Source organism: Phyllobates terribilis, unplaced genomic scaffold (assembly GCF_046119375.1).
Source record: "Phyllobates terribilis strain yellow unplaced genomic scaffold, ASM4611937v1 Scaffold_12__6_contigs__length_324123572, whole genome shotgun sequence".
Taxonomy (NCBI): domain Eukaryota; kingdom Metazoa; phylum Chordata; class Amphibia; order Anura; family Dendrobatidae; genus Phyllobates; species Phyllobates terribilis.
This window is the reverse complement of record NW_027362772.1, coordinates 8519438-8547260: the sequence shown is the minus strand read 5'-3', so window position 1 is coordinate 8547260 and position 27823 is coordinate 8519438. Positions and strand designations below refer to the sequence as shown.

General features: G+C 43.5%; 2 protein-coding genes across 3 annotated transcripts in view; both read right to left on the bottom strand.

The window, feature by feature from the left end:
- Window positions 1-27823, bottom strand: part of LOC141171879 (uncharacterized) — a 307194-nt gene that overhangs the window by 130373 nt on the left and 148998 nt on the right. The gene's annotated exons all lie outside the window — the stretch shown is intronic.
- LOC141171878 (uncharacterized) lies at window positions 215-27811 on the bottom strand. Of its 2 annotated transcripts, none has more exons than XM_073655514.1 (7): window positions 27719-27811; window positions 10682-10862; window positions 10373-10552; window positions 10175-10298; window positions 9994-10091; window positions 9705-9795; window positions 215-2407 (listed from the first exon to the last, which is right to left on the bottom strand). In XM_073655514.1, the coding sequence occupies exons 2-7, from the start codon at window positions 10757-10759 to the stop codon at window positions 798-800; spliced, it is 2181 nt and encodes a 726-aa protein (XP_073511615.1). In that variant the 5' UTR covers window positions 10760-10862; window positions 27719-27811; the 3' UTR covers window positions 215-797. The 2 variants fall into 2 exon arrangements, with proteins under 2 accessions (XP_073511615.1, XP_073511616.1); XM_073655515.1 differs by having other exon boundaries at window positions 10682-10859; window positions 27719-27785.

Below are 27823 nucleotides of genomic sequence, written 5' to 3'. Positions count from 1 at the left end.
TACATTTTAGACTTTTCTTCCACCAAGCAGCAGAGTAGTGAGATACGAAGATGGTGAGAGATGTAACAAAGATATTATACCTATGGAGAAAAGATATCAAGGAAAATGGAATCCCTCAATGCTTGCAGATTACTGTTGCATAATTTTAAGAGATGATCTAATGCAGGAGTACAAGAAACAAGCAAAAATCAGTTGTTACTGAATGAGGACCAAGTTTTGTAGTGCAATTTCTGTAATTGATTATAATTTGCAATAGTGTTTAGACAGGTTTTAGTTATTTGAATTGTTGCTAGGTTTTCTCTAAATAAATATCAGAAAATTGGCATAACAAGATATTCTGCATCTGTATATTTACAAAAATAATAATGTTTCAAAGTACTGAAACTTTTATCATTAATATATGTAGCAGTAAAAGGAAAACTCATTGTCCAATTTGAATTCAGGAGGTCAAACTCGTTAAGAAATAGCTCAGTTCATAGAAAACCTGACATTTTTTGAAAATATGTAAAACAGTGTTAAAGGATCTGAAAGGTCCTTGAGCTAGTCGGGTGGAAGGTTCTTTAGCTGCTCAGTCAGGACGTACAGCCTCTGTACAGGTCCCGGTACCTTCCTGCTCTGTATCAATCAATTAGATAAGTGTGGAACTGGAGAAGAGAGTAGTTCTCTCACTGATCAGGAAGGACACGGTCTCATTGTTCTAAGTCACAGGAAGCTACCTCCAGTTTATAGGATGCACTCACTTATTAGCAAGATTTTTTCTTGCTAAAAGTGTGTTTTTTCAAGTAAAATTTTCCACATTAAGGACATAAAAAAGGCTTCTCCCCTATGTGACTTCTCTGATGTCTATCAAGATGCGATTTCTGATTAAAACATTTCCCACATTCTGAACATGAAAAAGGCTTCTCCCCTGTGTGAATTCTCTGGTGCTTAACAAGATTTGTTTTCCATGTAAAACATTTCCCACATTCTGAACATGAAAAAGGCCTCTCTCCTGTGTGAGTTCTCTGGTGCCTAATAAGATTTGATTTCCCTGTAAAACATTTCCCACATTCTGAACATGAAAAAGGCTTTTCCCCTGTGTGAGTTCTCTGATGTGTAACAAGATCTAATTTCCGGTTAAAACATTTCCCACATTCTGAACAGGAAAAAGCCTTCTCCCCTGTGTGAGTGCTCTGGTGTGTAACAAGAACTAATTTGTGGTTAAAACATTTCCCACATTCTGAACACGAAAAAGGCTTCTCCCCCGTGTGAGTTCTCTGGTGACTAAGAATATTTGATTTCTTGTTAAAGTATTTCCCACATTCTGAACAAGAAAAAGGCTTCTCCCCTGTGTGAGTTATCTTATGTCCAACAAGAGCTGATTTCTTGTTAAAACATTTCCCACATTCTGAACAGGAAAAAGGCTTCTCTCCTGTGTGAGTTCTCTGATGTGTAACAAGATCTGTTTTCTGGTTAAAACATTTCCCACATTCTGAACAGGAAAAAGGCATCTTCCCTGTGTGAGTTCTTTGGTGTATAACAAGATTCCATTTCCGGTTAAAACATTTCCCACATTCTGAACAGGAAAAAGCCTTCTCCCCTGTGTGAGTTCTCTGGTGACTTAGATGATCTAATTTCTTGTTAAAACATTTCCCACATTCTGAACAGGAAAAAGGCTTCTCCCCTGTGTGAGTTCTCTGGTGTGTAACAAGAGCTGATTTCTTGTTAAAACATTTCCCACATTCTGAACAGGAAAAAGGCTTCTCTCCTGTGTGAGTTCTCTGATGTATAACAAGAGCTGATTTCTGGTTAAAACATTTCCCACATTCTGAACATGAAAAAGGCTTCTCCCCTGTGTGAGTTCGAAGATGTGTAACAAGAGATGATCTCACTGTAAAACATTTCCCACATTCTGAACAGGAAAAAGGCTTCTCCCCTGTGTGAATTCTCTGGTGACTAAGAAGATTTGATTTATCATTAAAACATTTCCCACATTCTGAACATGAAAAAGGCTTCTCCCCTGTGTGAGTTCTCTGGTGCTTAACAAGATCTGAATTCTTTGTAAAACATTTCATACACTTGGAACAAGAAAATCTATTCTTTGCCGTGTGAATTTTTTGATGCTTAAGAAAAAACTTTTTGAGTGTAAAACTATTTCCATATTCTGACTGTGAAAATGGCTTCTTAGCTTTGAGAGCCATTAGTTTTTTAATGCTTATTTTGTGACTTTGATTTTCCTTAGTAGTCGGTAATGAATTACAAGATAGGACCTGTTTCAAAAGATCAGATGACACATCTTTGTTGTGAAGGGATGATGGTATATCTGGAGAAATGGCATTCCCATTAATTGTATCCTGTGTGATTTCAAACTCATCTGATTTGAAAATTGAAGATGTCAGCTGTCCCTCTGATCTCCTGGTAGAGTCATCTGATAAGTAAAAAAAAATACTATATTTGAATAAAATATACTTGAAATTTATATTTTTGAACATTTCTACTTAAAATGCTGGTACAAATGGCAAGTTCTATAAAAAATATTGAATTATTCACCAAGACAATGACAGTTCACAGTCTAATAGAAAACCTTATAGCATGAACCAGTAGAGCGTGGTGCTCAACTGTTTGTTCATTCTGACTCCCAAATATTACATATGCAAAAATGCTACCAATAAAAATTTCTACTCACAAAAACAAGCCCTCACTCAGGTCCATAATTTGTCAATGGAAAAACAAAAGGTTTCCACATCATTAGTGGCTCAAAGGCTCTTGGAAATATTGAAAATTCTCTCTTCTCTCCTGTCATAAAAATTAAGAAAACATTTTCTCCGCTCCCCCAAGCCGTTCTTTCCTCTTCCCTTATCGACCAATAATCCACTAATTAGCACGCACAGGCGGAGTAGCTTGTAGGCAGATGCCAGTACCCAGAGAGATGGCAAACCCAATTAACAGAGACCTGCAATAAATTTACATCTAGCTAAGGAAGATTTAGCGATGCCGACATGAAATATGGAATATATAAAGTTCCATAAGTCCGATAATAATGGGACCCATATTTTTAGGGTCAGCCAAGGAACAATATGCATAATTTTCCATAGCGGTACGCCCCCCCGGGGAGCGGTGACGCAAAAGTACAAAATAACAGACCGGAGCTAGGTCAATTGTGGTCTCTAAAGAGAGGTAAATTCATAATGGAAAATATGGTATCACTTTCAGGCTTCTGCGATCAACAAGCGTTAAGTGATCATCAGAGCCAGCTATTTTAGTAAAAATGTGAAGGCTGGAGCCCAGCCCACGTGATGTCATCCCAGGGGGTGTGTGGGCAGGTCTCCACCTTCGACATAAAAGACCCCACTGAGGATGGGTCAGTGTTAATTGCCGGGGGGTATAGAGACCATAAGCTAAGGATCACGTTCGATAATGGTCAAATCAAAGTGAATTACATAAAATACTGATTGAAATAGTGGACAGAATTCACACTAGTGGTCACCACTGATACAGATAATTAGTATAAGTTAGGAAGGGTTTGTAGAAGGGAAAAGGTGTGTGAATAAAATATAACTTTTATTAATATAATTAAAAAACTCTTATTTTGTGAATTATTGAATAAATATTCATACATCAAATTATGTATATAGGGCCACTGCTGTGTATTTTTATGCAGTGCTAGCCCACAAATTACTTATTTCAATTGTGAGGACACAAAAATAAATTATCCACAGCCAATGTCCCTATAATTATTGGCTGGGTATTATGAATTATGTGTCCCAGGTATTCCAACACTCTCCGTCATAATGTTAGATAATAACATATATAAAGTGCCGTGGAAATATGTGAGATAATAGTTAATTTTCCACCAGTGAGCCTAAGTGACTACTTATATACTCTGCATTATTAATAAATGCCGATATTAAAGATGAGCTATTTCCCTGCAATCTCACTATTATAGCTGGCATGAAAACAGCTATATAGCTGGATTTATATCTCTGGGCCAAGCACTAGTCTAATATGGGTGGTCTATGCGGTTAATACCGCTGTTCTGTCAAGTCATACCCATAATTGTAAGGGTGCTCATTTAATCCCACAGCATGTACATTCTTGCTGTGTGCGGGTAGTCTGCTAGCAATTACTATAATATATTGCAGAGATTAAAGATGTCAATGTATATCATTTGCTTCACGTGTCTAATTCTTCCAAAATCTCTAATGTCCTCAATTCAACAAGTTCAGTATAATTAAGGATTTGCACCTATTTGGAAGAAAGTTAATTTTTAAAAAACTATACTCAGACCAATCAAGTAGGGGTACTATTTCTCAGGAAGTAGAACCTACACCAAGTTTATTGAGCCAAGAATTGAGGACATTAGAGATTTTGGAAGAATTAGACACAGAGAATCAAGCAGGTGAATCAGAGAGTGAAAACAGATTATGCCCTCAATGGAAAAAGAAGATCCTTAAGCCCAAATCCACCAATATGCCGACATTACAGACCTGCCCTGCAGTGAAAGTCTTTGTTGACTTGGTTACGAAGGACATTTTAGCTTTGCCAGATGGAGATTCTCAATCATTTGCTGCTTCTGGAGATAGACGAACAATCGATGAACTCAAACAAATTGAGGACGTCGTCTTCAAGTCCAGTGACAAAGGTGGCAACATCGTCATCTGGCCGCAGGATAAATATATCCAAGAAGCCAAGAGACAACTCACCAACAAAGACTGTTATAGATCACTTTGGAGTGATCCCACTGACCAGTTCCTGGAAGAATACACTAATTTAATAACCCAGGGATTTGACAGTGGAGCTATCACGAAACGTGAGAGGGACTTCCTGACGGTTAAACATCCAAGAGTAGCAACATTTTATATGCTACCCAAGGTCCATAAAGACCTTGGAAATCCACCAGGAAGACCCATTGTCTCGGGTATAGGTAACCTGACTGAAAAAGTCAATCAGTGGATAGATCAGGAATTGAGAGGATATGTTTATGATCTTCCCTCCTACACCAGAGACACTATGCAAGTTCTACAAGAACTTGAGGGCAGTAAACTTGATCAGCAAGAACTACTTGTGACATGTGATGTCGAAAGTTTATACACTTGTATACATCAGGACAGTGGGTGCAGGGCCGTTGATTTTTATCTATCTAGAAATCACAACCTTGACCCAACACGAAAAGGTTTCATTCTCTCTCTTTTGAGGTTCATTCTGAAAAGAAATTACTTTGTTTTTGACGGACGCTTCTACCTACAAATGCGGGGAACCGCAATGGGTGCGGCGGTCGCACCGACTTTCGCAAATTTATATCTAGGATGGTGGGAAGAGGAGTTCGTCTTTGCGGAGAATATGTCTATCTATGTAGATCAGATTGTAATATACAAACGCTACATAGATGACATCCTTATCATTTGGAGGGGCACAGCAGATACCCTAATTAATTTTGTTAACATCCTTAACGACAATCAACTCAACTTGAAGTTAACTCTCTCTTTCCATAGGGATCATATTCCATTTCTGGATATCATGATATATAGAGATCTGGATAACAGGATTCAAACAGACCTATATAGGAAGGAAACTGCCACAAATGGTATCCTGGATGCTAGAAGTGCACATGCACCATCAACCATCAAAGCTATTCCCAAGGGGGAATTCTTGCGGTTACGCCGCAACTGTTCCACCTTTGAAGGGTTCAAATTGAGAGCAGTGGAACTGAGGAAGAGACTTTTCGAAAGAAATTACTCTAAACAATCAATCAAAAGGGCATATAATATTGCCTTAAGGACGGAGAGGAAGGACCTTTTAATCCCGAAGACTCGAAATCAAGACGAAACGTTGAGATTTATAACCGAATACCATCAAGATTGGCAAATCATGATTAATATCTTTAATAAACATTGGGGGATTTTAAAATCGGATAGAGATCTTGATCGATATCTCACACCAAAGGCCTCAATAGGATATCGGAAAACTACATCTATCTCTAACCTTTTGGTCTCGAGTCATTTTAAACGCAATAATAGAACTGTAAATGTAAGGGATCCGGGCTTCTTCCCCTGTAAACTATGCAAGGCCTGTCAAATTTTGACCCCTATGAAATCCTTTAGGGATGCTTTTGGAAAAAACTTTACCATACACCAACACTTAAATTGCTCTTCGGTTGGAGTGATTTATTGTTTGGAGTGCACATGTGGACTCAGATATGTAGGTAAGACAACCAGAGATCTGAGGACACGCATCAGAGAACATATTAGGAGTATCATTAACTTTGATAAGGACGAACAAATATGTAGAGAAAGACAAAAAATTTTCGTTCCTACCCCCATCGCTAAACATTTCAAACATGCACATGACTTAAGATGGAAAGATCTGAAAGGATGGGCAATTTTTCAACATAAGTTGGACATTAGGGGTGGAGATTTGGACCAATTCTTGTTAAAAATGGAAAGCCAGTGGATATTCCGTTTAAATACGGTTAATCCACATGGATTGAACGAAAATTTCAATTTTGGTTGTTTTTTATGATGTTTCTCTATACTCTGTACAGTAACTTTTTGACTTGTCTCTGGCTTTGGGGTTGTTAGCTGTGCATTTCCAGTGATTTTTTCCTGCTTTATAATGTATTGATTTATGTCTATTTGCCCTCTGAAAATATTGATGCATCTGGTTTTCTTTCCCAGATGTATCAGTTGAAATATAGAGAATACAATATACTTATACCTCTACTCTCTACACTATCCCATCAATTTTCCTCACTTTGTATTTGAGGTGCGGGAATGAGGGGTTTAGCTTTATCCACATTCACTGGGGAGTGAACTATCATAGATAATATGAGAAGAGAATTAGAGGTTTGCAATAAAGATCCCCCTTAAATGCAATTGATGTTCAATATGTACAAGATTTCTTCAATCTGATAGATCTATACATATAATAATACTTTATGGTATTATTATTCTAATGCGTAGCCTTTCAGGTATATTATCAGCCAACCTAATAGTATGGGACAAAACGGGAATTTAACCATTATCTTTATAATTTCTGGTATTTTTAAAATTTCATTTGGAGTTATTTAATTACATGTCTCTGCCAATGCAGGTATGTGGACTCTCTGATTGGCTGATAGGCCTGTCAATCTTGACAGGAGGTATAAGAATCCTGAGAAGGCGGCCGATCCCGCCCTTAGAAAAAGCCGGTAATTACGGCGAAACGCGCGTCAGGGACGTTCATTCTTATAATCTATATGTGGTGACACATCCCAGGATCCACACACCACTCTCTGTCACTTTAATTTTTACTCTGCCGGCTTAATACATAAAGCGGTAGTGACCGCGTGCAGGCTATCTGCACGCGATCTGAATGAGAACGCTGTCGGGGAGATAAGAGGCTCTGCTCTCCACGTGCTCTAGCCAGCAATACAAACCGGCAGCTAACTGCACGACTTGCATAATCAATCATTTCTATCCGGCCGGCTTAACATATGGAGCGGCAGTGATAGCGTGCAGATTATCTGCACGAGGTCTTAGTGTGAGCGCTGCGGGGGAGACAGTGTGTTCTGACCTCCTCGTGAAGCAAATGATATACATTGACATCTTTAATCTCTGCAATATATTATAGTAATTGCTAGCAGACTACCCGCACACAGCAAGAATGTACATGCTGTGGGATTAAATGAGCACCCTTACAATTATGGGTATGACTTGACAGAACAGCGGTATTAACTGCATAGACCACCCATATTAGACTAGTGCTTGGCCCAGAGATATAAATCCAGCTATATAGCTGTTTTCATGCCAGCTATAATAGTGAGATTGCAGGGAAATAGCTCATCTTTAATATCGGCATTTATTAATAATGCAGAGTATATAAGTAGTCACTTAGGCTCACTGGTGGAAAATTAACTATTATCTCACATATTTCCACGGCACTTTATATATGTTATTATCTAACATTATGACGGAGAGTGTTGGAATACCTGGGACACATAATTCATAATACCCAGCCAATAATTATAGGGACATTGGCTGTGGATAATTTATTTTTGTGTCCTCACAATTGAAATAAGTAATTTGTGGGCTAGCACTGCATAAAAATACACAGCAGTGGCCCTATATACATAATTTGATGTATGAATATTTATTCACCAATAATTCACAAAGTAAGAGTTTTTTAATTATATTAATAAAAGTTATATTTTATTCACACACCTTTTCCCTTCTACAAACCCTTCCTAACTTATACTCAAATCAAAGTGAGGCGCCCCCCCTCCAGCTATACTTAATCATCTCTGAGACCTTATAATAAGTTCTTTAATCCTTATTTTGTGTAACTGCATATGTATTGAATTGTCTCCTTTTGTAAAACCTTTTGTATATTTTTCCTAAACACTGCCTCTCTTTTGGATTAAATATAAAATTTAATAATCCTGTTTCTTTTGTTCTGTGATTGTTCCCTCCTCCGAAGCCATACGCTATCAGAACGCAGGCGTCCGACCAGGCTTGTATTATATTTCAAATTGGGTTGGTAGTGGCAGCAAATAATAATAAGCTATCTAGAGCAAGAATGTGAACGGACACTGAAAATGGTGAGATTGTTCCATTATTATGTGTAAAGTGTGAACTCTCATGTTAAACCACTGATTGTCTTATACGGTTCATGTTTGGTGATGCTCTTAGTATCCGCTCCATTATTATCTGCCATGATCTCGTTTGGTGTGCAGGTGGGCTGTACTTAGTTACTATCCCATATAATCCTTGGCATGAATGAGGATAGATTTGTCTTGGGTAGTGACACTTTTCTACCATTGGCAGGCACCATTTTGACTTATGGTCCATGTGACTTTTTAGTACCCATTTAGATTTTGTTATGCATTTACTTATTAAAGGTTACGTTTTAACCTCTTTAACACTATTTTGCTTTGCCTTGTCAAATGTAAAGCATCACATCCTACTAAAGCTCATGCATAATGCCGGATGCTGCCAGATACAGCCTTGCTCTCTGCTGGTTAAGTTCTCTGTGTTCAGCTCCCGTGTTCTGTTTTTCTTCTTAGTTTCTTCTTGTGACCTCGGCCCGTTTACTGTCTACTCTTGTGTCTTCTGATTTTGTATTTTCTCTGCCCTCCTGGTTCTGATCCGGCTACCTGACTATTCTTCTTCCCATCTCACTCAACAAAACAGCTGGCAACACTGTTGTTATTGTACAGAAATTCACACTTGGCCCTCACTGCACATTTAATGTTGTCGATCTTAAAAGCGAGGTTTGGTCATAAAGACTGGACCTGGTCTTGTAGGGACCATATGAGCACATTCAGCATCACAGAAGGGAGAGAAGGTAGATTCATCCAATAAGATATCAGGGATCTAGGAAGCCAACAGCATCATCACCCTCCGCTTTCTCTCAGACCCATCATAATATTTTTCTTCAAGCGATTTTCTAACTTGTCAGCACTTTCTACGTACGCTGTCATTTGGATTGGTAGTTTGCAGATCTGGTCAGGTAAGAGTCAGGATCTTCTAATTTCAGTTGGTAAGTGGATTCTCCAGGTTGTAAGTTCTAAGGGGTTTCAACGCCCAAAGTCATTTGTACAGTTTTGGATGGAGGAGAATGTTTTGGTCTAGATGCAAAATGGTGATCAGACGATTGTGATAAAGCCGGACTACACCACAGATAAAGCAGCCACAGCTGATGACTGAGAAGAATCTGTGACTTCTCTGTATTTAGTGGTTACTACTCACCTGGGCGGTCATATGTAGGAATCTCCTCTTTACACTGCTCATCACCCCTCACACATGTCTCTGTAGTATTAATATGGGTCAGATCTTCACCCTGAAACAAATATTGTACAAGTCAAAGACAGATGGAGAAGTCCCATCTATGATCAGCACTAATCCTGCTATCTCCACTGTTCTCATTATACAAGTATAAAACATATAATACTGGTGGATAAAACAAGACTGAACACAAGACCTTCACAGCCGTCTACACATCATAGGGGAGATCTCATGACACCTTCTCTCCATCTACCTGATGATCCTGAGGAACATTGGGATCTTCTTGTTTACAGTCCTGTGGAAGAAGAGGACGGGGATATCTCTCTGGTGCCGTCTTCTTACTGGATAGATCTGGAGGAAACACATACAGGGACTGAATTCATTCTTTACATACAGATAATTATAGGCCGTGTGTATTTAGTCCTGTCTATTACCTGGTGATGTGAGGGGCTGGGGAACCTCCATCATGACGTCCTTGTACAGATCTTTGTGTCCTTCTAAATACTCCCACTCCTCCATGGAGAAATAGACAGCGACATCCTGACACCTTATAGGAACCTGACACATACAATGATATAGTCATCCCCCAGATCCCTTCACAGCGATACTGTATAATGTCCCAGCAGTGTCACCTCTCCAGTCAGCAGCTCAATCATCTTGTAGCTGAGTTCTAGGATCTTCTGGTCATTGATGTCCTCATGTATCAGGTGGTGAGGTGGAAGCTCCGTGATTGGGCTTAGGGGTCTTCCCCATCCCTCAGACACAGGGTCCTGACAGCGCTCACTAGAGGTCTTCTTCACTACTATGTAATCCTAGTTATGGAGAGACACATTAATAAATCTCACTACAGACATTTCCAGAGTCCTCACCTCTCCAGTTCGGACCATCTGTTATTCCCATAGATAAGAATTATGTAATGTGACGTTATCAAAATCTCTCACCTCTCCAGTAAGCCGGAAGAGGATCTCTAGGGTGAGGTGTAATATTTTCTCAGCCATCTTGTCTCTGTCCATATTCATCTTTGATAGGTAAATCAGGAAAATTCTCTTATATAGAAGATATTCACCGAGAGGATCCGATATTGTAGAGACCAGAATGATCTAGTTTTCTTCTTTACATCTACTAATAAAACCTATATATTTTAGGCCACAGACAACAAGCAATTTCTTCCTCGGAATCTGCAGCTGAATACCTTTCTCATAGACTCATCTTCCTTATTGCTAATTCTCATCTCATTTACCAACACTGGAATTAGCAATACTGCAGGAGATATTCATTACTCGTGACATGAGAAATAACTACTTCATGATGAGGACCAAATCTTCATCTTCTACTATGGCTGTATAAACATATATGGCCAGAGCCCGTCTATATGTTTCTCGTCTTCACCAGACTGTCATCTTCTATCACGTTAGATCTCAGGTCTGATTCACACACAGAAGTTTGAGGCATTTATAAAAGTTTGTTTGTAAGAACACCAAGACAGGGGTTACTTGATACCAATGTCTCTATGTACAGTGTTTTATGGGGTTTATTTCTGGCCTTAGGCTTTCCTATATATTACAAGAAAAATCCATAAAAATAGAATTAGACTTACCGGTAATTTGGTTTATAATAACCCACCATGACAGCACACCGGAGGATGTAACCCCACCCTAATAGGGACAGGAAACATGAAGAGGTGAAATAGCCCCTCACACATCCTCCCTCCAGTGTTATTATAAAGGACCACAAGAGAATGAATGCTTCAAATTATATTTTATTCTCACTGATATGATCATGTAAGAAATAATAAGCAAAAGGGAGGGAATTACTCGTGCTGTCGTGGTGGGTTATTAGAAACCAAATTACAGGTAAGTCTAATTCTATTTTCTCTAATAACCCCCCACGACAGCACACTGGAGGTATACCCAAGATATATTTAGGGAGGGACAATAGCCTGGAGGCAAAGGCTAAATCTCTTCTAATGGACACTAGGTCCAATCTGTAGTGTCTGGAGAAGGTATGGAGTGAGGACCAGGTAGCAGCTCTGCAAATCTGCTCGATGGAGGCGTTGGCTTTCTCAGCCCAGGAGACAGATACCACTTTTCTAGAGTGAGCTTTGAGCTTCTCTGGAGGTGAAAGGTTTTGGATCTGGTAAGTTTCAATAACTGCTTTCTTAACCCAGTTGGCGATTGTAGATTTAGACGCTTTCTTCCCCTTATTTTGGCCTTGAGAATGGACAAATAGATTTTTGTCTCTTCTCCCTTCTTGTGTTTCCTGAAGATAATGCAGGACTATCCTTTGAACATCCAGAGTCTGGAACTCTTCTCTCTCGGATTGTCACAGAAGGATGGGAGAATTATATCCTGAGATCTGTGGAAGTATGAGACTACTTTAGATAGAAATGATCAGTCCAGACGAAAAATGAGACGATCTTCTAGGACCTTTAGAAGATCGCGAATCTTAGAAACTCCCGATAAGTTGGATGAATCGGGACGTGGTAATATGCATCTTGGAGATCGATCGTAGCCATGACATAATCTTGTCCTATCAGAGGAACTGTTGATTTGATCGATTCTATCTTGAACCTTATGTAAAGTATGTGTTGATTCAGAGGTTTCAGATTGATTGTGATCCGATGGGATCCCCCCATTTTTTTTTTATCAAGAAGAGTTTGGAGTAGTGTCCTCTGCATCTCTCCTTTGTTGGAACTAGAGAGATCACCTCTGAAGATAGTAGTTCTCCCATACAAGCTATTAAGGTGGCTTGTAGCTCCGGAGAGGAGAGCCGTGTTGTTTTCACTCTCCGTGGAGGATAGGAGGAGAGCTCTATTTTTACCCCAGAATCGACCGATCTTAGGATCCACAGGTCATAGTAACATAGTAACATAGTTTGTAAAGCCGAATAAAGACTTGCGTCCATCAAGTTTGACCTGTTAGTTCTGTAATTGCTAAAGTTGATCCAGAGGAGGGCAAAAACCCCAAATGATTTGGCCAATCTTCACCTGAGGAAAAATTCCCTCCCGACTCTGAAACCAGCAGTCAGAATAAATCCCTGTATCAACCTACTATTTTATTCTATTTTTAAGTATATGCTGAAATCTGCCTGGTATCTAGAAATGCATCCAGTCCCCGCTTGAACTGGTGTAGTGAATCTGACATTACCGTCTCTTCACTCAGTGAATTCCATATTCTCACTGCTCTTACCGTAAAGAACCCCTTCCTATGCTGGTGCTGAAACCTTTTCTCTTCCAGTCTTAGTGAATGCCCTCTTGTTACCGTAATATTCCTCCTTTTGAACAAATCCCTGGCAAGGTCTCTATACTGTCCCCTAACATATTTGTACACATTTATTATGTCCCCCCTCAACCTTCTCTTTTCCAGACTGAATAGTCCTAGTTTTGCCAACCTCTCTGGGTATTGCAGTCCCTCCATTCCCTTTATTAATATTGTTGCCCTCCTTTGTACTTTTTCAAGCTCGTTTATATCCTTTCTATATATTCGGGCCCATAACTGAGCACAGTATTCCAAGTGTGGTCTGACCAGTGCTTTGTACAGTGGAAGAACAATGTTCTCATCCTTTGCAGCTATACCTCTTCTGATACATCCCATTACCCTGTTTGCCCTTACAGCAGCGGCCTGACTTTGGGCACTCCAATTTAGTTTGCTGTCAATCAAGATGCCCAAGTCCTTCTCCATCTCTGAATTCCCCAATGATTTCCCATTCAGTGAGTACTGGTGACTTCCATTTTTCCTTCCCATATGTATGACCTTACATTTCTCCTCGTTAAACCTCATTTGCCATTTAATGATCCACCTACCCAGCTTATCCAAATCCCTCTGTAGGTCTTCACTGTCCTCTTTTGTATTAATTGTTTTACATAACTTTGTGTCATCTGCAAATATTGATATTTTACTATTTATCCCGTTGACTATGTCGTTAATAAAGATATTAAATAACATTGGGCCTAGTACAGACCCCTGTGGTACCCCACTAGTGACTCTTACCCAATCTGAGTATATTCCATTTATAACCACCCTCTGCCTTCTATTCTTTAGCCAGTTAGCTACCCACTTGCAGACATTTTCCCCCAGCCCCATCATTCTCATTTTGTATACCAACCTATTATGTGGCACGCTATCGAACGCTTTTGAGAAGTCGAGATACACGACATCCACTGGTTCCCCCTGATCTACTCGAGAGCTAACCTCCTCGTAGAAGTCAATCAGGTTTGTTTGGCAGGAGAGATTCCTCATGAATCCATGTTGGTTCGGGATTAAAAGATTATTAGCATCAAGATGCTCCGTAATTGCCTCTTTAATGAAGCTTTCAAAAATTTTGCCCACAACGGACGTCAGACTCACCGGCCGATAGTTTCCGGCGTCACTTTTCGCTCCCTTTTTGAATATTGGCACTACATTCGCCTGTCGCCAATCAAGTGGCACAGACCCAGTCTCAACAGAGTCCTTAAATATAAGATATAACGGTCTATCACATTACTTAGTTCCCTTAGTACCCGTGGGTGTATGCCATCAGGTCCTGGTGATTTGTTTATTTTAATGTTACTGAGGCGTTTCTGTACCTCAACTTGGGTTAGATTTGTCATACTTAGTGTAGGATTAAGCTTGTCACTTCTCATTTCTCCTGTTAGTTCTATTTCCTTTGTGAAAGTTGTCGAAAAAAAATTATTTAATAGATTAGCTTTATCCTCATCTTTCTCTATGATTTTGCCTTCCTCACTTTTTATCGGTCCAATATTATCCGATTTAATCCTTTTACTATTTATATACGTAAAGAACAGTTTGGGATTTGATCTACTTTCCCTAGCAATACGTCTCTCTGTTTCCTCCTTCGCTATTTTTATTTGTTTTTTACAGGTTATCGTTTTTTCCTTGTAACACATTAGTGCCTCCTTACTGTTTTCCTGTTTTAATCTCTTGAATGCCTCTTTTTTGCTATTTAACGCCCCTTTTACGTTCTTGTTCAACCATATTGGTTTCCTCTTATTTCTGGCCCTTTTATTCCCATACGGTATATACCTCTCGCACTGAGTATTCAGAATTCTTTTGAAGGTTTCCCATTTACTATTCGTATTCCTTTGATTAAGAACTTTGTCCCAGTCAATAAGTTGAAGGCTTTCTTTCAGCTGCTCAAACTTCGCCCTACTAAAGTTTAATGTTTTTGTTGTTCCCTTATGGATAACCCTACTGAAGGGCATTTTGAAGTTGATAATATTATGGTCGCTATTACCTAGGTGCCCCCCTATCTGTACCTCAGTTATTCTATCAGGCCTATTAGTCAATATTAAGTCCAACACGGCCTTCCCTCTCGTTGGTTCCTGCACTAGTTGGGAGAGATAATTATCCTTAATATTTGTCAAGAACCTTTTTCCTTTCTGAGATCTACAGGTTTCTGTTTCCCAGTCAATATCCGGGTAGTTGAAGTCCCCCATAACAATCACTTCATTATGTTTTGCTACTTTGTCTATTTGTCCTAATAGCAGATTCTCATTCTCCTCTGTTATATTTGGTGGCTTATAGCAGACCCCCAGTAATATTTTATTATTATTTTTTGCCCCCTCTATCTCTACCCACATGGACTCGACCCCCTCTTCTCCCTCTCCTATATCTTCCCTTAGTCTGGGGTTTAGACATGACTTTACATATAAGCAGACTCCTCCGCCTTTCCCCTGTTTCCGGTCCCTTCTAAATAAACTATAATCTAATAAATTTACCGCCCAGTCGTAGCTATCGTCTAGCCAAGTCTCTGTTATACCTACGATGTCATACTTCTCCTCCGATATAAGAGCCCGCAGCTCATCCGCCTTATTGGTCAGGCTTCTTGCGTTGGTCAGCATGCAAGATAAAACTTTGGGGTTATTTAGCATCCTATTCTTCTCTAACGATCTAACTGTACTATCCCCACCCCCCTCTCCACCCTCATTATATTCACTTCTCCCCTTCCCCCTTGCTTGCCTCACATCCCACCTATTTCCTTGGTTCCCCCCCCCCCCCGTCTCTAGTTTAAAAACTCCTCCAACCTATTAGCCATCTTCTTCCCCAGCACCGCTGCACCCTCCCCATTGAGGTGCAGCCCGTCCCTACGGTAGAGCCTGTAGCCGACCGCGAAGTCGGCCCAGTTCCCCATGAACCCAAACCCTTCTGCCTTGCACCAACTCTTTAGCCACTTATTCACCTCCCTAACCTCCCGTTGGCGCTCCTGTGTGGCTCGCAGGATTGGTAGTATTTCTGAGAAAACTACCTTGGAGGTCCTTGCCCTAAGCTTCCTACCTAGGTCCCTGAAATCATTTTTAAGGACCCTCCATCTACCACTCACTTTGTCATTGGTGCCGATGTGGACCATGACCGCTGGGTCTTTGCCAGCCCCACCCAGTAACCTGTCAACCCGATCCGCGATGTGCCGGACTCGAGCGCCAGGGAGGCAGCACACCATTCGGCGATCACGGTCTTTGTGACAGATTGCCCTGTCTGTCCCCCTAATAATAGAGTCACCCACTACCAGAACCTGTCTTGCCTGCCCTACACTTCCCCCCTCCCCCTCATTACTGGAGCATACACTCCCCCGGCGGTCAGAGGATCTGTCGTGCTCCAATAATGCCGGTTCTGAACCAGCCTTCCTATACTTCTTCCCTCTATCCCTCCTAACTGTTATCCAGCTCCCTGCCTGTTCAGCCTGCACTTCCCCTCTATGCTCCACCCCCAGTATTGACCCATTGAGTGTCTGCTCGGTGAGCAGCAAACTCCGTTCCATGTTGTTGATGCTCCTCAGTACCGCTATCTGAGCACTTAGATCCAGAATTTGGGCTTCCAAGTGCACGATATGCTCACATCTCTCGCAGCAGTATGGATCCTCGAGCGGTTGCTCACGGAATGCATACATTGCGCAAGATGTACACTGCACGGCTCCGGCCAACATGGACGTCATTCTAAATATGGGGATCCAGTCAGTATATATATACACAAGTACAAAACACAATTATTTATATATAGGTGTATGGACGGGGATCAATTAGGGATGTGCAAGTGTATCAATTAGATATCGGCGGGGGATCAGTTAAGTATGGACGGGGGATCAATTAAGTATCAAGTATGGACGGGGGAATCAGATAAGTAGGTCAGGTGGATTAATTAATTAAAAAGTAAAGTAAAGAATGAAACACAGTCAGCAATTCAGTCCCAAGTCCCCCCCCAAAACTCCCCGAATCCAAAGCCACCGAAAAACAAGTCACACACCCACCCCCGCCCGCACCCACGCCCCGGACACACGCAGCTCGCCCACACCCGCAAACTAAGACACCCAAAGAGCCTTCCCTTTTCTCTCCCTTTCCAGCAACGCACCCTTCACCTCAATGCACCTCCAAAGGACTTGATGCTCAACCAGCTGCCCCTTATAAACCCTTAATTATGACCCCTTCCCCTTAATTAACCCCTTGTGAGTAAATCTACACCTCAGGATTTTAGTGCAATGTAGTTAACCCTTAAATACACAGGTAGTAAACTAAGAAACTAAAACTGTAGTGAGAAAATAGATTTTAAAAAGCCCAATAAATCTAAACAGGTAGAAAAGCACTCAGCAGGTCACAATGCAGCACTCACCGCAATTCACACAGGTATTTTCTGCAGGATTCCCAATACCTCTTCACTGAAAAACAAGTCACACACTCACTCTCGTTCGCACCCACGCTCCGGACACACGCAGCTCGCCCACACTCGCAAACCAAGAGACCCAAAGAGTTCCCTTTTCCCTTTCCAGCAATGCACCCTTCACCTCAATGCACCTCCAAAAAAAAAAAGGTCTGAAGAGATCTTCCGCCCCGCCACTGGGGAAGAAAGCTCGAAATGCAGCCCCCGATTATCTTGGCGTCATCGTTTGTTCTGACGCTGGTTCTGGGAAAGAAAAATATTCCTCCCTTTGGGTAGCTCCACCGACCTGACTTCCCTTTCCTACTATATTGAGGAGTTTTTTCCTGGGGAGGTCAAAAGGGTCCTCTTTTTGAGCTAAGTTATGGGAGGGATTTCTTTTTATCCAAAGCTTTTTCAAGTAAATCATCTAGGGCTGGCCCAAACATGTATTTTCTTTTAAAGGGAATGGAGTATAATTTCATTTTTGATGTGACATCCCCACTCCAGGATTTCAACCACAGGGAGCTCTCACAGAATTGGGATAGCCCAGATGCCCTTGCTGCTACTCTTTCTGACTCTGCGGAGGCATCCGCCAGGAGTCCTGTAGCTTTGTGGAGGAGTGGCAAAGATGCCAGAATGTCTTCTCTGGGAGTGCCTGAGGCCAGGTGTTCCTCCAGCTGACTTGACAAACAAGACATCGATCGGGCAACACATGGAGATGGCATTTGTGTTCAATAGTGTTGCAGAGGTTTCCCATGACTTCCTCAATAGCCCCTCCATTTTGTGTTCCAACAGGTATTTTAGCTGGGAGGAATCCTCAAATGGCAAGGTTGTTTTCTTTGCCACCCACGCAATCTGGATGTCAACCTTTGGAATTTCTGACCAGCATTCTGCTGTTTCGTCATCAACCAGAAACCTATCCCCTAGGTCTGCAGGGGAATTCAGCCTTTTTTCAGGGGAATCCCATTCTTCTAGAAACCAGATCCCGAATACTTTGGTGAATAGTAAAAACAAATTTTTTTCCTAGAGCGTACACCTCCAAACATTTCCTCCTGCACTGTTTGGGAAACCTTTTCTTCCTCCACCTCCATAGTATTCCTTACTGCCATAAGGAGTTCTTCCATGCTATCCACTGAGAAATAATATTTTTTCCATTGGGATTCCTCAGGGCCTGGACTCAGCTCGCCCTCTTCTGGAGGTTCTTCTGAGATATTTCATCCAGAGGATCCTCGTCCCCTTCTTCTAGCAGACTGATCTTTCTTTTCTTTGCAGCCGAGAGTGGACGCAGTGTCTTGGCTGGGTGAGTGTGTACGGTGGGAAAATGAGGCAAAGGAGGATTTGATTTCCTGGCGCACTATACCCTTTATCTCTTTCATTAAGGAAGGCTGTTCCTTCCTGATGATTTTCTATGTACAATCCTGACATAACGGCTTCTTATGGGAGGAAGACAATCTGTTTGAACAAATTGGACATCTGCAGATGTCTTAGTTCTGTCTCCAGTAGCAGATTCCTTGTCCCCCTATAAGAGACAGAAGGAATAGGGGCTATAATATCCATTACCTGCATTCTGGAGATGGACTGCCAGTGCCATACTTACAGGGACTGGAATGGTGCTGGGCTCCACAGATGCTGAGTGGGAAGACTCTAACCCATCCAGAACAGACACAGTTTGTCCTACCTCAGGCGTCTTCCTATCCAGGGCTCCTTTATGGGCGATCAGATGCAGCGCCCTCCCTCTCATCTGGGGGGGCTCCTCCCCATGTAGTCCAGGTGAAGGTACAGGCGTTCACCGGCGGTCATCTGCCACCATTCTCTATATGCTGATGCGTTCCACCGTGGAAAGCAAATCCGCCGGAAGTGACTTCATCATCCCACCACCCGACATTCGACGTCACTTCCGGTGCAGAGATCGTGCGCACCCCACATGGACTGTGGGACTCCCTGGAGCGGAGTCTCCAGTGTCTCACTCTGCTTGCTGTAGAGAGGAAGGGAGGAGGAGATGGACGCAGCACAACGAGGAGGAACCCCTTCATTCCTGATAGGGACAGGAAAAAACACTGGAGGGAGGATGTGGTAAGGGCTATTTAACCTTTTCATGTTTCCTGTCCCTATTAGGGTGGGGTTACATCCTCCGGTGTGCTGTCGTGGGGAGTTATTAGAGAAAAAGCAAATATTAAAATGTTTCAAAAGAAAATTGGCAACAACAAATTCTTGTAATAAGAAAAAAACATGCAAAAAGCACAAGACACATTTTGTTACTTAACATATTAAACATTTGTTTTAAAAGAAATTAACTCTTTTGGGCACCAGAACAGGTGTACAACGCAGGGATGGGACAGGTACGGCTGCTACACCAACCCTGGCAGTCTAACCAGTTGTTGCTGTCAAAAGCAAACATGGCATCTAAGAAAATTTGACAGAGTTCGGCTCAATGCCCCTCATCCCCTAAGTACTCAATAGTATGAGGCTTCCTAGTTACTGCAAACAGACTTGGTGGTGGGGTCGGCTTACTCCTGTCCCCACATTGCACCTTCCAGGTCATCCCCCCAGTACCATCACTCTCATTCCCTTCTTTTGAGGTCCACACCATCAGGCTCTTCCATCCCCTCTCCCTCAGAGTAGAGGTCGTATACCATCCCCCAGGCTCACCCATGCAGTTTCTTGACCATTTTTCTGCCTGGCTGCCGCACTTCATGTCCTCAGATTTACCAACCCTTATCCTGGGAGACTTCAACATCCCCATAAACAGCCCCACCTCCTCATTCGCATCCCAGTTTCTATCTTTAACCACTTCTCTTGGCCTCTCACAGCTTTCAACCTCTGAGACACACAAATATGGAAACACCCTTGATCTGGTCTTTGTCCGGCTTAGTTCAATCCCCCACCTAAATAACTCCCCTCTTCCCCTCTCTGATCATAACATTCTCTCCTTCACGCTCACAAATCCTCGTCCGCCCCAGCACACTCCTACCTATCACAGATTCAGAAATCTACAAGCAATCAACCCTCATACACTTACAGACGCCCTTCATTCATCACTGTCCCCAATCTCCTCTTTTTCCTGTCCTGATCTGGCAGTAAACCACTACAATGACACACTCAGAAGCACACTGGACCAAGTAGCGCCCCTCACCCTCAGAACCTCTAAACACAGAGTAAAACAGCCCTGGTTCACACCGCAAACCCGATTTCTCCAGCGTTGTTCTAGAAGTGCCGAACGCCTTTGGAGGAAAACTCGCACACTAGAAAACTTTATCCACTACAAATTTATGTTAAAAACCTATAACTCTGCCCTTCACCTCGACAAACAGACCTACTTCACCACCCTGATCTCCTCACTATCCAACAACCCCAAAAAACTCCGATATCTTTTACTCCCTCCTCAATCCTACAGCGCAGGCCCCCATCACGGACATTGGTGCCGAGGACTTGGCCTCCTACTTCACAGAGAAAATAGACACCATCCGTCAGGAAATCAGCTCCCAGCCCCCAAGTGCCGCGACTCCCATCCCTCCCCACATCCCCTCTGGATCACTCTCCACATTGGACCCAGTCACAGAAGACGAAGTCTCTAGGCTCCGCTTTTCTTCTCATCCCACTACATGCACCACTGACCCCATCCCCTCACATCTACTCCAGTCTCTTTCTTCAGTCGTCACTACTCACCTAACCAAAATCTTCAACCTCTCCCTCTCTTCTGGTATCTTCCCCTCCTCCTTCAAACACTCCATCATTACTCCATTATTAAAAAAGCCCTCTCTTGACCCTTCCTGCACAAACAACTACAGACCAGTCTCCAATCTTCCCTTCATCTCTAAACTCTTGGAGCGCCTGGTCTACTCCCGCCTTACCAGTTACCTCTCCACAATCTCTCCTCTAGACCCATCACAGTCCGGCTTCCGCCCCCTACATTCTACAGAAACTGCACTCATCAAAGTAACCAATGACCTTCTGACAGCAAAACGTAATGGTGACCACTCTCTGCTTATTCTTCTTGACCTCTCTGCAGCCTTTGACACCGTTGACCACCACCTCCTACTCTCTATGCTCCACTCAATCGGCATAAAGGACACTGCTCTCTCCTGGTTCTCCTCCTACCTATCTGACCGCTCTTTCAGTGTATCGTTCGCAGGCTCCACTTCTTCCCCCCTTTCTCTCACTATTGGGGTTCCGCAGGGTTCAGTCCTTGGCCCTCTTCTCTTCCCTCTCTTTACACAGCCCCAATTGGACAGACCATCAGCAAATTTGGTTTTCAGTACCATCTTTATGCTGATGACACACAACTATACACCTCATCCCCTGACCTTACCCCCGCTGTACTACAGAACACCAGTGACTGTCTGACCACAGTTTCTAACATCATGTCCGCTCTCTACCTGAAACTCAACCTTTCCAAAACTGAACTTCTTCTGCTCCCACCGTCTACTCACCTCTCTAAATCTGACATCTCTCTCTCCGTGTGTGGCACCACAATAATGCCGAGCCAGCAGGCGCATTGTCTGGGCGTTGTGTTTGACACCAATCTCTCCTTCACCTTCCACATACAATCTCTTGCCCACACTTGTCGCTTGCACCTGAAGAACATCTCTAGAATCCGCCCCTTTTTCACCTTGGAAACAAAAAAACCCTCACTGTTGCCCTGATCCACTCCCACCTTGACTACTGTAACTCTCTATTAATTGGCCTCCCCCTCACTCGACTTTCCCCCCTCCAGTCCATCCTTAATGCTGCAGCCAGGGTCATCTATTTAGGCACATCAGGGGCTCTCCAAACGCAACAAGGTGTCCGCTAACAAATTGAATGGAAAATCGGCTCAAATTGTTAGCGGACACCATGTTGCGTTTGGAGAGCCCCTGATGTGCCTAAACAGTGGAGCTCCCCCACAAGTGACCCCATTTTGGAAACTAGACCCCCCAAGGCACCTATCTAGATGCATAGTGAGCACTTGGAACCCTCAGGTGCTTCACAAATTGATTCATAAAAATGAAAAAGTGGAAAAAAAAACTTTTTCATTTTTACAAATCAATTTGTGAAGCACCTAGGGGTTCCAAGTTCTCACTATGCATCTAGATAGGTGCCTTGGGGGGTCTAGTTTCCAAAATGGGGTCACTTGTGGGGGAGCTCCACTGTTTAGGCACATCAGGGATTCTCCAAACGCAACATGGTGTCCGCTAACAATTTGAGCCGATTTTCCATTCAATTAGTTAGCAGACACCATGTCGCGTTTGGAGAGCCCCTGATGTGCCTAAACAGTGGAGCTCCCCCACAAGTGACCCCATTTTGGAAACTATACCCCTCAAGGATTTTATTAAGGGGTATAGCGAACATTTTGAACCCAGAGGTACGACACAGAATTTGATAACATTAGGTCATCATATTGAATAAGTTGTCATTACTCTTGAGCGCAAGTGCTCGCTACTTGAGTTTGCATCGGGTACTCAGGTATGCACCATGTATCACGGGTGCTCAAGTGAAATGCTCGAGTCCCCGCCCGCATGTTTCACGGTTATCGCTCGTGCATGGCAGGCAATCCCCGCGAGGTTTTTTTGGCCGCGAAGCATATGGGGTGGAGACTCGAGCACCCGCGATACTCAGTGCATACCCGAGCACCCGATGCAAACTCAAGTAGCGAGCACTTGCGCTCAACACTAGTCGCCATATCGTCATCTTTTTTTTTTTTTTTTTTTTTTTTTTTACATTGGAAAAAAAAAACAACCCCAACCCTAACATTAGCACAAACCCAACCCCAGCCCTAGCGTTTATTTTTTACGCCGTTCCTCATGCGGTATAAGTGATGAGATTACTTTATTCTTCGGGTCAGTGCGATTACAGCGATACCAGAATCATATCGGGTTTTTATGATTGACAGCTGTCACACACTAAAAGACACATATTTTGTAAAATCTAGTTTTTGCATCGCCATATTTTGGCAGACAGAGTCATGTGACAGCTTGTTTTTTGCGGGATGAGTTGACGTTTTTATTGGTGCCATTTTCAGGCACGTGACATTTTTTGATCGCTTTCTATTCCTATTTTTGGGAGACAGAATAAACAAAAACCAACAATTCAGGAATTGTGTTTTTTTACATTTTTTTATTCTGATCCGGGTGTGGTAAAATTGATAAGGCAGCTTTATTTTTCAGGTCAGTACGTTTACAGCGGCACCACATTTATATAGTTTTTCTATGTTTTGGCGCTTTTACACAGTAAAAGCTGTTTTAAAGAAAAAATTATTTTTTTGCATCGCTTTATTCTGAGAGCTTTAACTTTTTGATTTTTCGGATGATGGAGCTGTATGGCGGCTTGTTTTTTGGGGACGAGATGACGTTTTCAGCGGTACCATTTTTATTTATATTCGTCTTTTTGATCGCGTGTTATTCCATTTTTTGTTTGGCGGTATGATGATAAAGCATTGTTTTTTGCTTTGTTTTTTTTTACCGTGTTCACTGAAGGGGTTAACTAGTAGAACAGTTTTCTAGGTCAGGTCATTACGGACACGGCGATACCATCCCTGTGCCATGCAGGCTATCAGCGCTGGACAGGGAGAAGATTGTTTGGAGATGCACTGCGCATGTCCAAACAATCTTCCTGCTGTCTGGTGACCCAGATGTTGTCATGACGACATCGGGTCGTCATGGCAACACCCGGGAAGCCTTTGCAGACAGCGCTGGAAGCCGGAAGAGGAGGTGAGTATCGGCGATCACCTCCCCTTGCCTCCGCAATGCTGCGATCGACTTCGATCGCAGCATTGCGGGGGTTAATGTGCTGGGAGCGGTGCAGGACCGCTCCCTGCACATAGTATCGGGTGTCAGCTGTGACAATCAGCTGACACCCGGCGGCGATCGCGCCCGCACAGCCTGTGTGCGCGCGCGATCGCCATGACGTACTAATACGGGTCAGGCTCTTAAAGCCCAGGGCACTGATGCGTATTAGTACGTCATGGGCTTTAAAGGGGTTAAATTGCTTGTTCTCACGTTCTGACCCACAAATCTCTCCACAGTGTAGCACCCCTTTACATCTCTTCCCTCATTTCTGTTTATCGGCCTACCCGTTCTCTACACTCCACAAGCAACTTTCGACTAACATCTGCACTAATCCGTACCTCCCACTCCTGGCTCCAAGACTTCTCCCGAGCTGCACCTATTCTTTGAAATGCTCTACCCCAAGAAATTAGGATGAATCACAACTTACACAGTTTTAGGCGCTCCCTAAAAACACACCTGTTTAGGGCAGCCTAACACCTTCCCTAATCGAAGTCCTTTTATCTTCTTATAGCCCATCCCTTATTTCTCTAAGCATAACTCTCCACCGAACCAAAAAGCACTACAGATACTGGCTGGTGATGAGCTCATGCAGCCTTTATCTATCCCTCATCCCTTCAAGATGGCTGGACCATCCTTGTAAATAAGCCATTGTACTTTGTGTCACCCCCACCTCATTGTAGATTGCAAGCTCTTACGAGCAGGGTCGTCATTTTTGCTGTAATTATTGTATTATCTTTAGCTATGTTACTTATGACTGTTGTATACGAACCTGTGAATTGTTAAGCGCTGCGGAATATATTGGCGCTATATAAATAAAGATTATTATAATTACAGTGCATCACCTGAGCAATCAGAGGCATGTATGCTGTATGATCGCACTGAGGAGATTTGTTTAACCCCTTAGTGACGGATCCAATTTTGACCTTAATGACCAAGCTAAATTTTACAATTCTGACCAGTGTCACTTTATGAGGCTGATCCAACTTTGATGTAATGTCCTTAAAACAAGTCAAAATGAGGCTCAGTATTGTGTGTGGCCTCCATGTGTCAGTATGACCTCCCTACAACGCCTGGGCATGCTCCTGATGAGGTTGCGGATGGTCTCCTGTGGGATCTCCTCCCAGACTGGACTAAAGCATCCGCCAACTCCTGGACAGTCTGTGGTGCAACGTGACGTTGGTGGATGGAGCGAGACATGATGTCCCAGATGTGCTCAATCGGATTCAGGTCTGCGGAACGGGCGGGACAGTCCATAGCTTCAATGCCTTCATCTTGCAGGAACTGCTGACACACTCCAGCCACATGAGGTCTGGCATTGTCCTGCATTAGGAGGAACACAGGGCCAACCGCACCAGCATATGGTCTCACAAGGGGTCTGAGGATCTCATCTTGGTACCTAATGGCAGTCAGGCTACGTCTGGCGAGCACATGGAGGGCTGTGCGGCCCTCCAAAGAAATGCCACCCCACACCATTACTGACCCACTGCCAAACCGGTCATGCTGAAGGATGTTGCAGGCAGCAGATCGCTCTCCACGGCGTCTCCAGACTCTGTTACGTCTGTCACATGTGCTCAGTGTGAACCTGCTTTCATCTGTGAAGAGCACAGGGCGCCAGTGGCGACTTTGCCAATCCTGGTGTTCTGTGGCAAATGCCAAGCGTCCTGCACGGTGTTGGGCTGTGAGCACAACCCCTATCTGTGGACGTCGGGACCTCATACCACCCTCATGGAGTCGGTTTCTAACCGTTTGTGCAGACACATGCACATTTGTGGCCTGCTGGAGGTCATTTTGCAGGGCTCTGGCAGTGCTCCTCCTGTTCCTCCTTGCACAAAGGCGGAGGCAGCGGTCCTGCTGCTGGGTTGTTGCCCTCCTACGGCCCCCTCCACGTCTCCTGGTGTACTGGCCTGTCTCCTGGTAGCGCCTCCAGCCTCTGGACACTACGCTGACAGACACAGCAAATCTTCTTGCCACAGCTCGCATTGATGTGCCATCCTGGATGAGCTGCACTACCTGAGTAACTTCTGTGGGTTGTAGAGTCCGTCTCATGCCACCACGAGTGTGAAAGCACAACCAACATTCAAAAGTGACGAAAACATCAGCCAGAAAGCATTGGTACTGAGATGTGGTCTGTGGTCCCCACCTGCAGAACCACTGCATACATACATACTGCATAAGGGGCATAATTGGGGCATCACTGTGTGGGGGCAACATACATCCTGCATAAGGGGCATAATGGGGCATTACACTGTGTGGGGGAATCATACATACTGCATAAGGGGCATAATGGGGGCATCACACTGTGTGGGGGCAAGATACATCCAAAAAAGGGGCATAATGGAGGCATTACACTGTGTGGGGGGTCATCATACATCCTGCATAAGGGGCATAATGGGGGCAGTACACTGTGTGGGGGGCATCATACATCCTGCATAAGGGGCATAATGGGGGCATTACACTGTGTGGGGGCATCATACATCTTGCATAATGGGGGCATTACACTGTGTGGGGGCATCATACATCCTGCATAAGGGGTATAATGGGGGTATTACACTGTGTGGGGGAATCATACATCCTGCATATGGGGCATAATGGGGGTATTACACTGTGTGGGGGCACCATACATCCTGCATAAGGGGCATAATGGGGGCATTACACTGTGTGGGGGGCATCATACATACTGCATAAGGGGCATTACACTGTGTGGGGGGCATCATACATACTGCATAAGGGGCATAATGGGGGCATTACACTGTGTGGGGGGCATCATACATACTGCATAAGGGGCATTACACTGTGTGGGGGGCATCATACATACTGCATAAGGGGAATTACACTGTGTGGGGGGCATCATACATACTGCATAAGGGGCATAATGGGGGCATTACACTGTGTGGGGGGCATCATACATACTGCATAAGGGGCATTACACTGTGTGGGGGCATCATACATCCTGCATAAGGGGCATAATGGAGGCATTACACTGTGTGGGGGCATCATACATCCTGCATAAGGGACATAATGGGGGCATTACACTGTGTGGGGGCATCATACATCCTGCATAAGGGGCATAATGGGGGCATTACACTGTGTGGGGGCATCATACATCCTGCATAAGGGGCATAATGGAGGCATTACACTGTGTGGGGGCATCATACATCCTGCATAAGGGACATAATGGGGGCATTACACTGTGTGGGGGCATCATACATCCTGCATAAGGGGCATAATGGGGGCATTACACTGTGTGGGGGCATCATACATCCTGCATAAGGGGCATAATGGGGGCATTACACTGTGTGGGGGCATCATACATCCTGCATAAGGGGTATAATGGGGGCATTACACTGTGGGGGGCATCATACATCCTGCATAAGGGGCATAATGGGGGCATTACACTGTGGGGGTCCTGTACTCTGAGAACAATTCGTTTCCTCCCTTCCTGTCTCCATAGTTGGGTCGTATGTATCTATTACAGGAAACAGAACTGAAACCTTATGATTCTTATAAAAGGGCAACACAAGACCCCAAAAGAGCCTCCGTGCTGAAGGGGTTAATGCCCCCTGTGCCCAGTAATGGGGTCTCCACATACCTCCACCTGCAGAGCCGCCACCACATATATGGCTGTTGTGTGCGCACAGGACCTGTGATGAGGTCACAGGAGGGGAGGAGTCAGGGGTCACATGATCAGGGGCCT